Source organism: Balaenoptera physalus, assembly GCF_965194825.1.
Source record: "Balaenoptera physalus genome assembly, chromosome: 12".
Lineage (NCBI taxonomy): Eukaryota > Metazoa > Chordata > Mammalia > Artiodactyla > Balaenopteridae > Balaenoptera > Balaenoptera physalus.
In genome coordinates, this window is record NC_138897.1 from 45,375,421 (window position 1) to 45,387,596 (window position 12,176).

General features: G+C 37.6%; 1 protein-coding gene and 1 pseudogene across 13 annotated transcripts in view; one reads left to right on the forward strand and one right to left on the reverse strand.

Moving 5' to 3' along the window:
- Positions 1-12,176, forward strand: part of LOC309639174 (large ribosomal subunit protein uL4 pseudogene) — a 470,274-nt pseudogene that overhangs the window by 382,638 nt on the left and 75,460 nt on the right. The window lies entirely within an intron of this gene.
- The window catches only part of FHOD3 (formin homology 2 domain containing 3), a 490,767-nt gene that overhangs the window by 111,986 nt on the left and 366,605 nt on the right, over positions 1-12,176 (reverse strand). For 9 of the 12 annotated variants that reach the window (XM_082415975.1, XM_082415973.1, XM_082415971.1 and 6 more), the window contains one exon: positions 1,477-1,611. In XM_082415975.1, coding sequence (XP_082272101.1) covers positions 1,477-1,611 — 135 coding nt within the window. The remainder of the gene's footprint in view (positions 1-1,476; positions 1,612-12,176) is intronic. The other 3 variants (XM_082415972.1, XM_082415969.1, XM_082415967.1) reach the window with 1 other exon arrangement.

Genomic DNA, 12,176 nt, shown 5'->3' on the forward strand with positions numbered 1-12,176 from the left:
TTTTCAATCAAAATCTTTAGATGCGTAAGCTAATCTCTGAATTTTCCATGTGTTTCAGTCAGATTCTCTGCTGCTATTTGGTGGTGAAATATGTGAATCTCTCAGAAGGCACTGAATCAGGAAGCATTTAACCTGTTCCAGTGGTTTTACAAACTGGTCTTTCCGAAAGGGACAACTTCCAGAGCTACCTCATGAGAAATGGTGCATACAGGTCTGGTCTTTCCATATATCATTTGGTAGAAATCTGACAGCTCAAGGTATACCACACAATTATGGTATGAGAATGATGTTGGTTTACTTCATGCAGCCCATTAGCCCCATCTTACAAAAGTCAGGATTAGTGTTTCACCCACAGACTTGGGATACTTCTTTTCATGAGTTACGGTCAAGGCAAGTTCACAACTCTGCTCATGTTTTGGTCATTTCTACAATTATACATACTCTTCCTGGCTGCTGGAAAAAAAACACTATTGAACTTGTAAATCCTCATTGACAATGCTTTACATTCTTTGTAGATTTCACTGGGAGTAATAGATTGGAATACTTTTCCCAAAAAAGTGAACTGAGGAAAAAGGAAGTGGAGATGGGAGAGAAATAAAGAAAAGAAAGAGTGTGGAAGCTATGGGAGAGGTGAATGGGAAGATGAAGGAGGGGGAAGGAAGGAGATGGGGAAGGCAAGAGGGAAGTAGGGGAAAGATAAAGGGGACAAAAGAATAGTAGAAGGAATGAAATGTGTAAGAAAAGTGTCCGGTGTTTTATAAAGCACTGCCCAGCTTGACCCAGGCAAAGGGAGTGTTAGGAGGTTGACCGGGAGGATGGGGGCAATGGGGACAGCTGATCTGACTGAAGGAGAAAAGGAGTGATGCTGGACTCAGCAGGGCAGACAGGCCAAGACATGGAAGCTGGAGTAGGCCACACCAAAGAACACATCCTTGGAGCTGGCTAGAGACCAAAGAGATCAGGGGGACAATGGGCTGGGAGTAATCAGCACAATGCCTCTTTCTCCCCCATAGAAGGAAAAATTATTGCTTAAAAAATAAGAAATATTGCTACTGGGAGTAAGAAACAAACCAGAAAGTGGGAAAAGCATTTTCTTTTAGGCATCCAATAGAATATGAATAAAACATGAGTAGCTTCAGGGGGAAATGGCTAATTCAGACGATTAGGTTCTCTGCCTTCAGGAAGGCCTGGATAAAACCATTTTGGATAACGAAGGACCCAGGAACACACAAGTCCTTAATTGTATTTGGCTGGCTGGCTGTGCTTCCTGCCATAGGTTCAAGGAAGACAGGCCATAACAAACCAGATGGAGCCTGTTTCAGGCATCGTCTTGCTCTTCCCTGAAAACAGAGACAGCATAGGAAGCAAGCATATTAATTTCTAACCCTTTAACACCAGTATTAACCATATGCAATGGTGAAGGCATGTGCTTTAACTTTCAGTTCATTCTTTAAAAAATCTTAAAATCCGTCTTACCTGAATTTGTTTCTTTCCTCCCGTTCTATTCTCTGCAACCTTTCTTCTCTCTCCTGTCGCCGCCTCTCTCTCTCTGCCGCCAAGGACTCTTGGTGCTGCCTAAAGGATGACGTGAGAAGACCACTCAGTGATGACCTAAAGATACAATGAGTTAATGTTTGATTGGCTTGTGCAGTGATTAAAAGTACTAATGCAGGAATCAGTCCGTCCTTGGTTAGAACTGAGGGTCTGCTAGTACCTAGGTAATACATGGGGAAAATTACTGAGTGTCTTAGGTCTTCTGTTTCAAGATCTTCATCTGTAAATGGAGGTAAATAACCTGCTTCATGTGCTCAGAGGACGGAAAAGGGATAATGCATATAAAATACCAAGCAACATGCTTGGCATACAAGCAGTCATCAATAATGAGTGCTATTATTATCGACAAGTATTCCAGGAATATACTTAAAATATATATACATATTCTCTCTCTCCATACACACACACACACACACACACACACACACACACACACACACATTTTAAAACTGGTCTATGATAAGACTTTGATAAGCTGGAATCAACATTCAATCTAAAACTGTTTTCTATTTTACATGTACTAAAAATATTTTGCCATACACCAGTTTCTCAATATACCTCCCAAAATAGTTATGTCATCTTAAAACAAGATGTTAGGGTGACAGATAAGGAGAAAGAGACAGCAATGGTCTGAAATCTGAATGCAATTACGGAAATTTCATTGCATGTCAAGAAGCATCCATGAACATGCAGCTTATTCAGAGGACGGCACTTGACTCTGGTAATACCACACAAACGATCTGGACTGTTCACTGAAGATGCTGTGACGGGGAAGGTCAGCTGTGTGACGGCCTCAGTGAAGAATCACAGGAAATGTTAAGTCAGGAGAATGGGTAGGAGAAGGCAAAATTAGATAACTACATGGAAAATAAAGAACAGGGTTAGCCGGGAACAAGAGTCTGTTGGACCCCTGGGGAATAATAAACATAATCTGTTACAGACAATTGGCCCTTCATTTATTGAGGGGACAAAAAAACTTCTAAACTAAGACACAAATATTTCTAATATATAGCTTGGGTAATAGCCTACTTGAATTTGATGAAAATATACCTGCCTGGTGGGGAACACAAGGTCCCCCCAGGAGAAAGATGTGACTCTTGCATCACACACATTCTGCCGTAAGTCACACAGCTGCTCTCCCTAGAGAAGGTGAGTCACCTCTGGATATCAATCAGAGGTGGGAGGAGAAGTAGAGGGAAGAAACCACCATCCCCAGTAGCTACAGGGAGGGAGTAACCAAATCCTATGTAAGCAGCTTTTGGCAGGAAAGAGCTCTCTGCAGGAGAGAGCTCCTTTTGCCTTGTCACTTTAGCAAAGCTATATTGTAACTAACCTTAAACCAGGCGCCCCCATGCCCTACTCATCTCCGGCCCAAGCATACGTTTTAAACCTTTTGATCACACAATACCTTGCTTAACCTGTTGGTTCTTTCCTTAGATCAAAGAAGTAAAAATGAAGAATAAGTAATTAACAGATGACTAAATCTTTTCCCCAGCTTCCCTGTCAGGAATCCTATGAACAAACTGTGAGAACAAGATAGCATCTAAAGAAAGATTACAAGGAGTTGACAAGCCTGCATGCAATGGGATATGGCAATGAAGCTGACCCCCATCTCAATGATTAATTGAGATTACTCCCCATTTTTCCCTTTAAAAATGTTCATGGCTGAGCAAAATCTTCAGAGTTGGTTTTGGGACACGAGTCCACCTTCTCCCCAGGATGCCGGTTTTCTGATTAAAGCAACCTTTCTGTTTCTACCGGCACTTGAATCTTTTCTTTTTAATTTTAATTTAATTTTACTTTTTAAAATTAATTTTTATTGGAGTATAGTTGCTTTACAATGCTGTGTTAGTTTCTGCTGTACAGCAAAGTGAATCAGCTATACGTATACATATATCCCTCTTTTTTGGATTTCCTTCCCATTTAGGTCACCACAGAGCAATGAGTAGAGTTCCCTGTGCTACACAGCAAGTTCTCATTAATTATCTATTTTATACATAGTAATGTACATATGTCAATCCCAATCTCCCAATTCATCCCACCTCCCCCTTCCCCCTCCCCCCACCCGGTATCCATACATCTGTTCTCTACATCTGTGTCTCTGTTTCTGCTTTGCAAATAAGTTCATCTGTATCGTTTTTCTAGATTCTACACATAAGCGATATTATACGATATTTGTTTTTCTCTTTCTGACTTACTTCACTCTATATGACAGGCTCTAGGTCCATCCACATTTCTGCAAATTGCACAATTTCGTTCCTTTTTATGGCTGAGTACTATTGCATTGTATATATGTACCACATCTTCTTTATCCACTCTTCTACTGATGGACATTTAGGTTGTTTCCATGTCCTGGCTATTGTAAAGAGTGCTGCAATGAACATTGGGGTACATGTATCTTTTTGAATTATGGTTTTCTCCAGGTATATGCCCAGGAGTGGGATTGTTGGGTCACATGGTAGTTCTATTTTTAGGTTTTTAAGGAACCTCCATACTGTTCTCCATAGTGGCTGTATCAATTTACATTCCCACCAACAGTGGAAGAGGGTTCCCTTTTCTCCACACCCTCTCCAGCATTTATTGTTTATAGATTTTTTGATGATGGCCATTCTGACTGGTGTGAGGTGATACCTCATCGTAGTTGTGATTTGCATTTCTCTAATGATTAGTGATTAGTGTGTTTGTTGGCCATCTGTATCTTTTCTTTGGAGAAATGTCTATTTAGGTCTTCCACGCATTTTTTTGATTGGGTTGTTTGTTTTTTGATATTGAGCTGCATGAGCTGTTTGTATATTTTGGCAATTAATCCCTTGTCAGTTGCTTCATTTGCAAATATTTTCTACCATTCTGAGGGCTGTCTTTTCATCTTGTTTATGGTTTCCTTTGCTAAAGCACTTGAATCTTGAGTATTGACTTTTGAGCAGAACGCAGCCAGACCTAAGTTCAGTAACACCTATATTCTGGGCTCACTAGGCAGCTACTATAGCACCTTGGACCCGTAGGCATAGATAGAATTTTATTTATCTTTCATATAAACAAAGTCCAGACTAGCTTGTGTAACTTCTATCTTATTTAAGATACTGTTACCTATTTATTTTTCTGTTCTATACAGCCAAATCTAATCCACAGTCAAAGTGGAGGGGTTTCCTGTGCCACTCACACAGTGATTGAGAGAAATTGTTATGAATGTAACAGACTTGTTTAACTTGATTAACAAGTTTAACCTAGCAGATGACCATATATAACCTGGTGCCCCAAATTAAAGAAAATGCAATCTTCTCAAATACACAGGAACTATTCAAAAACTGACGGTCAATCCTGTGACAAAGTTCAAGCTTGTGAATGAATACCAAGAATTGGTTTTCATGTGGGCTACCTTCCTAACCACAATGCAATTGAGTTAAAAATAAATAACAAGAAGATACGTCTGAAAAATCCATATAATTGGAAAAATTTAAAACCTTTCTAATTAACTCAGGTCAAAGAAGAAAATTAGAAAACATTCAAAGAGTATTATAATGAAAAGACTATATATCAAAATTTTTAGGATGTTTCTAAAGCATAATGAGTGGTCAACTCAACAATTTGAAAAGCAAGAATGTAATAAATTAATTATTCTTAGGAATAGAAGAGAGCTTTCTAAACCTGACAATGGGTATTCAGTAAAAAAAAAATTTTTTTAACTATGGTAAGCACCATTCTTAATGCTGAAACATTAAAAGCAGTTTAACATTAGAAGTGATACAAGGATACCCCCAGAATTGCCTGTATTTGATGTTATTCTTAGCCAGTACACTAAGATAAGTAAAGCAAATAAAAGCATAAGGAAGGGAAAGAAATACAATGTCATTATTTGCAGATAATATCATCTTTTAGAGAATCCAAAAAAACCCCTACAAGTTATTAGAATTAATAAGAGTCTAGCAAGGTTTCTCAATATAAAATGTACAAATAGCAATTGTATTTTCATATAACAGCAACAATTTACCAAGTTAACCACAAGTTAACTATGAATTACTTAATTATATGAAAGACATTTATAAAACTTTATTAAAAGACGCAAATAAATGATAACTATATCACATTCACATATAGAAAGATTCAATACAGTCGAGATGCCAATGCCAATTCTTTTTCAATTTATACAATTCCAAATCAATTTTATTCAACATTCCAAAAGGATTTTCCATGGAACGTTACAAGGTGGCTCCAAAATTTTTATGGAGGAACTGAGATCCAGGAATAACCAAGACAATTTTGAATAAGAACAAAGTGGATCACTGGTCCCACTGTATATCAAGCCCATTCTAAAACCACAATGATCAAATGTGAATGTGGTCTTGGTGCAAGAACAGAAACATGGAATGACACAGGCTCATACACATAGGGAATCTTGATTCATGATAGATGTGTCATTACTTATCAGCAGGAAGGAAATGAACTATTTAACAAATGGTGCTGAGACAACTATTAGCTATATAAGACAAAATACAGTTAGCCCTTCCTCATACCAGACACAAAAATAAATTCTAGGAAGTTTAAGTGAAAATGTAAAAAGCAAAACTTTACAACTTCTAGATATTAGGATAGGAAAGAATTTTTTTAGACAAGAAACCCAAAAGGGCAATCAAAAAGGGAAAATTTAATACATATGCATATGTTAAAATTTGAAATTTGTATACATTGAAAGACTAAGGATAAAGAAAAGCCACAGCCTGGGAGAAGCTAACTGTAACACATATAAACCATAAAGTATTAGTAAACTCAATACAAAGAGAACCCCTCTAAATCAGTATGAAAAAGACAAACTACCCAGTGGAAAAGTGGGAAATGGAAAAATGAGCAAAAGATAATGAGCAAAAGCATTTCACTGAAGAAGAAAATTAAATCGCCAATAAATATATGAATGCTACTCATCTTCACTAGAAATCAGGGAAAGGAAATGCAAGCTAAACCCATAGTGAGATATTGTTTCACACCTCTCAGGTTGAAGACCAACAAATATTAGTGTCTGATGACACTAAGCATTGCCACAGAACAAGACAACAAGAACTCCTATATATTGCTTCTGGGAGTCTAAGTTGATAAAATCATTTTGGAGAAACTTAATACATTTGAAGATGTGCATATCCTGCAACCCAGCAATTCCACTTCCAGGTTTATACTAGAGAGTAACCTTTGCATGTGTAAAGATGACAGACATGTACAAGAATACAATATATTACACCGTTTTGTACTGCTAATGGTTAATAATTAGAAACAGCATAAATATCTACAAATGGAATACTCTATACTTGAGAAAATGAATGAAATAGAGTGATACAGACTAACTTGGATGATTCTCAAAAGCACAATATATTGACAGTGACAAGTAGTTTGAAGAACATGAACAACATGCTATCATTTTTATGAAGTTTAAATACATGCAGAGCAAAACCACACACTATTTAGGGATACATGATATTTAGAAAAATATAAAAACATATATGGAAATGGTAAACACCAAATTCACGGTAGTGGTCATCTCCAGGGAAGAAGAAAAGAGATGAAGTCTTCAATTTTATATATAATGTTCTTTATTGCTCTATAATTTCTGTAATTATCTATAATTTTCTGTAAGCCTGGAATACATTTTTAAAATTCATTCCACTTCTCTTTAATAACCAAAAGTCCTTGGGTAGACAAATAGCTCATAGTTAATATGAAATATCTTTGAAGCCCCAAGCTAGCTGAACATTAAAAGTTATGTCCAATTACAAAATTTAAAAACAAAAAACAAAACAAAAAATAAGGTACCCTACATAGGACAATTATTTTAGGCGAATCTGATTCTAGCTCAGCTCCCAGCCTGCCCTGTGTGGTGGTCTTCGTAAGAATCAGCAGCTTCAGCTCTTGAGTTCTCTTTTCAGAGGGAGGGGAGAGAAGCTCTTGGGTGAGGAGCAAAATAAGGACCTTGCCATTTCCCCTTACGCTTCTGACTTTAATTTATTCTTCTAAATATATCAGCTTGTTGCAAGAAAACTTCATGCATGGTAACTTAATAATGGGTCATTAGTGGCTATACTAATGAGGTTACAGTGAAGCTTCTCTATATCATTCATTAATATCATTTCCTTGTTTCAAATGAGAATATTGGAGCTTGTTTAAAATTAGAATAGTATTAGAACTTGAGAAAGTAAAAAGTGTTCAATCTTGTCTAGTGGATGCTGTCATTCCTTCCCGGGTGCCTCTAAGGAAGGGGAATGCAGATGATCCCTTGTCCACTGAGACACTGCAAAGGCAGACCTCGTGTTGGCTCTGAGGCCAGTGTATACCAGTGAACACACAGGCAGGCAGCGTTAACAACACGTGGAGGCTCTTTCCTTTCAGAACTGAGATGTGAGCTGCTAATGCAAAGCAATGAAGACTGGTTCCTCTTTTCCTAAAATGCAGCCAATGCCTTCTACAATTCAAGATCCATTCTCTTGGGTACCCTAACACAGATTCCTGTAGCAGGAAAGGGCAATTAAAGGGCCTCATGAACATATAAGCTACTTTGGTCATACTGGGAACAAAGAGTTATACATATAATATTAATAAATTAAATTTCCCTAGATCTCCCTCTACCTAGATAAGCCAAACATGTAAGAGTATAAACCCTGGCCCTATAAATCCTGTTTCTGGAAATAAGCTTACCTATAATACCAATGTTGGAATGCATTCAAACCATACAAAGGGAATATCCCAAATCATTGCTAAAAAAAAAAAAAAAAAAAAAAAAAAATACCCAAACACCAAAATTCAAGCTAGTATGGTGAATTTTTCTCTTTATAAAGGCATCTTTAACAGATTTTTATCTTTCATATTCAATCTTTCAGGAAAATGCCTGTAGTGATTGGAAGTTGCTGCATTGTTTAATCTTGGCCAGTCTGGGGACAAGCTAGGGTGTAAAGGAATAAGCACAAGGCTTTGGATTGAGAAAACCTGAGTATGGCCAGTCATTTTTACCTCTCTGAGCCTCACCTTACATGTTTGTAAAATGGAGATAATAATACTCCCAACTCATGAAGTACTATTAGGTTTACATGAGAGTGTACCCATGAGTTTGCTTAGAACAGCGTCTGGGCCACAGTAGACACTGAACAGACATCACTTTATGTTGGGAGTCTAAACTCTACAGATGCAGGAGAGTTCCAGCCTGAGGTTCCCAGCCTCAGGGGCCAGAGTGGGCTGTGAGTTTGATCTGAACCTTCCCATCATGGCTACAAGCTGGGTCCATCACCAGGACTGCGTGCCACCCGGAATGCACCTGGAAAGTTGAAGTCATCTAAGTTACACCCAAGGCAGCTGCAACCAAATGAAGCCACATAAGAATGCAGGTGGCCAGAGGCCAGAGAGATTTTGCAAGGGAGTGGATGATATACTCTGAGTGAGAGGAATTGCAGTATTTAACCTTGGCCGTAAAAGTCTCCAGGAACTGCCCCAGAAATCCCATCTGGTTCAAGCCTCCCTTGCTGGGACGTCTGGAACAGGAACTCGATTGCACTGAAATATGGTTGATAATAATAGTTAACATTTATGGAGACAATACAGTGTGCCAATTATTTTACACAAAATGGCTCTTTTAATCCCTACAACTTCTTGTACTAAGTTCTATTATTATCTCCTTTATAGATGAGGAAATTGAGGCACAGCGAAGTTAAATTTAGGATGTATCAGAGCTGAGCTTTTAAGCAGGCCTATCAGGCCAGAGCCCCCATATTGACCTATATTCCTTCTGTCCCCACACCACGGGTACTTAGCAAAGTACCATTCCTGCAGTACTTGCCACAGTACATGTCTCAGCTTAAATACTTATTTTTTTTCATTTCTTTCCTAAAAATGACCACTACCCTAAATTTGGCCATCATCATTTCCATATATGTTATTATATTTCCTCTTGCAGTCTAAGTTTCTGGGCCAGATCCTATTTTCTCATTCATCTCTGCATCCTGGCACTTAGAAGAGCTGCATGACTAGTCACCTGATGAATCAATTAGATACTGAATAATGAGGATGTATCAAGTCAGAGTAATCTGTATATGTTAGTCTATATGTGTCTACATCCCCAGCCCATTCTCTGAGGGAAGACACATGATGAAGACCTGCTGAGATAATGTTTTTGCACAGGACCCTGTGCCCCTGGCAACAGCTAAGTGAACACAGAGTGGGTTCCTGCCCCAAAGGTAGCTCATCCAAAGGCAAGCCGTCTAGCGGTGTGTGAGGCTTCTGGTGTAGAAGGCCGAGCTAATCATAGTCGTGTGTCCAGTACTTTGAACTGGAAAGCGGGGAGAGAATATGTAGTTGGGAGAAGCAGAAGCCAAAGGGTCAGGGGGCATCAGTTAAAGTTGTAAGAAGTAAAGTATTAGACTAAACATAGCTCTGGTCCTGCCTAAAGCTAAAAACATGAGGCCTGCAAGGATCAAACTTTTATTTTATTTTATTTTATTTTTTTTTTTTTGGCCACACTGTATGGCATGTGGGATCCTAGTTCCCCGACCAGGGATCGAACCCGCACCCCCTGCATTGGAAGCATGGATTCTTAACCACTGGACCACCAGGGAAGTCCAAGGATCAAACTTTCTGAATGAATCACATCATAGAACAAAGCTCAAGAATATTTATAGGAATCCAAAAAAAAGATAATTTACAAGGTGTGGCATCCATTAAGAAATGACCAGGCAGGCAAACAAGGAAGAAAATACAACCCATAAAGAAGAAATAAAATCTATCAATTGAAAACAATCCAGAAATGACATAGATGATAGAACTAGGTGGCTAGAACATTAAAAGTTATTATGACTATAGTCCATAGATTCAAGAAGTTAAAGAAACTATGAACATGTTAAGACATGAAAGGTATAAAAAAGAGCCCAGTTCAGATGATCTGAATAGACATTTTTCCAAAGAAGGCATAAAGATGGCCAAGAGGCACATGAAAAGATGCTCAATGTCACTAATCATCAGTGAGATATCACCTCACACCTGTCAGAATGGCTATTATCAAAAGGACAAGAAATAACAAGTGTTGGCAAGGATGTGGAGAAAAGGGAACCCGTGTTCACTGTTGGTAGGAATATAAATTGGTGCAGCCATTATGGAAAACAGTATGGAGGTTCCTCAAAAAATTAAAAACAGAACTACCATATGACCCAAAAATTCCACTTCTCAGTATTTGTCCAAAGAAAACAAAAACACTAATTTGAAAAGATATATGAATCCTTATATTAATTGCATCATTATTTACAATAGTCAAGATGTGGAAACCTAAATGTCCACTGATGGATGAATGGATAAAGATGTGGTATATATACACAATGGAATATTATTCAGGCATAAAAAAGAATAAAATCTTGACATTTGTGATGACACAGAAGGACCTTGTGAAATAAGTCAGACAGAGAAACACAAATATCACATAATTTCATTCATATGTGGAATCAAAAAAAACAAATGAACAAACAAAACAAACTCATAGATACAGAAAACATATTGGTGGTTGCCAGAGAAGGGGGTGTTAGGAGTTAGACAAAATAGGTGAAAGGTATTAAGAGGTACAAACTTCTAGATATAAAATAAATAAGTCACAGGAATGTAACTATAGTCAATAATGCTGTACTTCATATTTGAAAGTTGTTAAGAGAGTAAATCTTAAAAGTTCTCATCACAAGAGAAAACAATTGTAACTTTGTATGTTGACAGATCATAACTAGACTTATGGTATGATCCTTCTGCAATGTACACAAATGTTGAATCATTATGTTGTACACCTGAAACTAATATAATGTTGTATGTCAATTACACTTCAATTTAAAAAAAGAATTCAGTGGTAAAGGTGACTGACGCTTGAGAAAAAAAAATTGTGAACCTGAAGGCATAGAAATGGAAACTATTCAAAATGAAACATATTGCAAAAAAAGACTGGAAAAAATCAATAGAGCACCCATAAACTTTGGTAAAACTTCAAGTTGCTCAATATATATGCAATTGAAGTCATCAAAAGAAAGGAGAGGTGAAAAGTACCCCCAAAATTTGAAGAAATAAGCACTGAAAATTTTCCCATTTTGATAAAAACTATAACCCATAGACCCAAGAATCTGAACAAGCCTCAAGCACAAGAAACATGAAGAAAACTATATGGAGGTATATCAAAATCAAAATTTTAAAACCAATGATAAAGAGAGAATCTCTTTATCCACCAGAGGAAAAAAAACACATTGCATGCAGAGGTACAAAAAAAATTACAGAATGTTTACTGTCAGAAACAATGTAAAACAGAAGAAAGTAGAGCAACATCTTTAAACCACTAAAAGAAAAAAACCCTGTCAATCTATAATCTCTACCCAGCAAAAATATCTTTCAAAAATGAAGGTGAGGGACTTCCCTGGTGGCGCAGGGGATAAGACTCTGTGCTCCCAATGCAGGGGACCCAGGTTCAATCCCTGGTCAGGGAACTAGATCCCACATGCATACCGCAACTAAAAGTTTGCATGCCACAACTAAGGAGCCTGCCTGCCGCAACTAAGACCCAGTGCAGCCAAATAAATAAATAAATAAATAAATTTTTTAAAAAATGAAGGTGAAATAAAGACCTTTTCAGACAT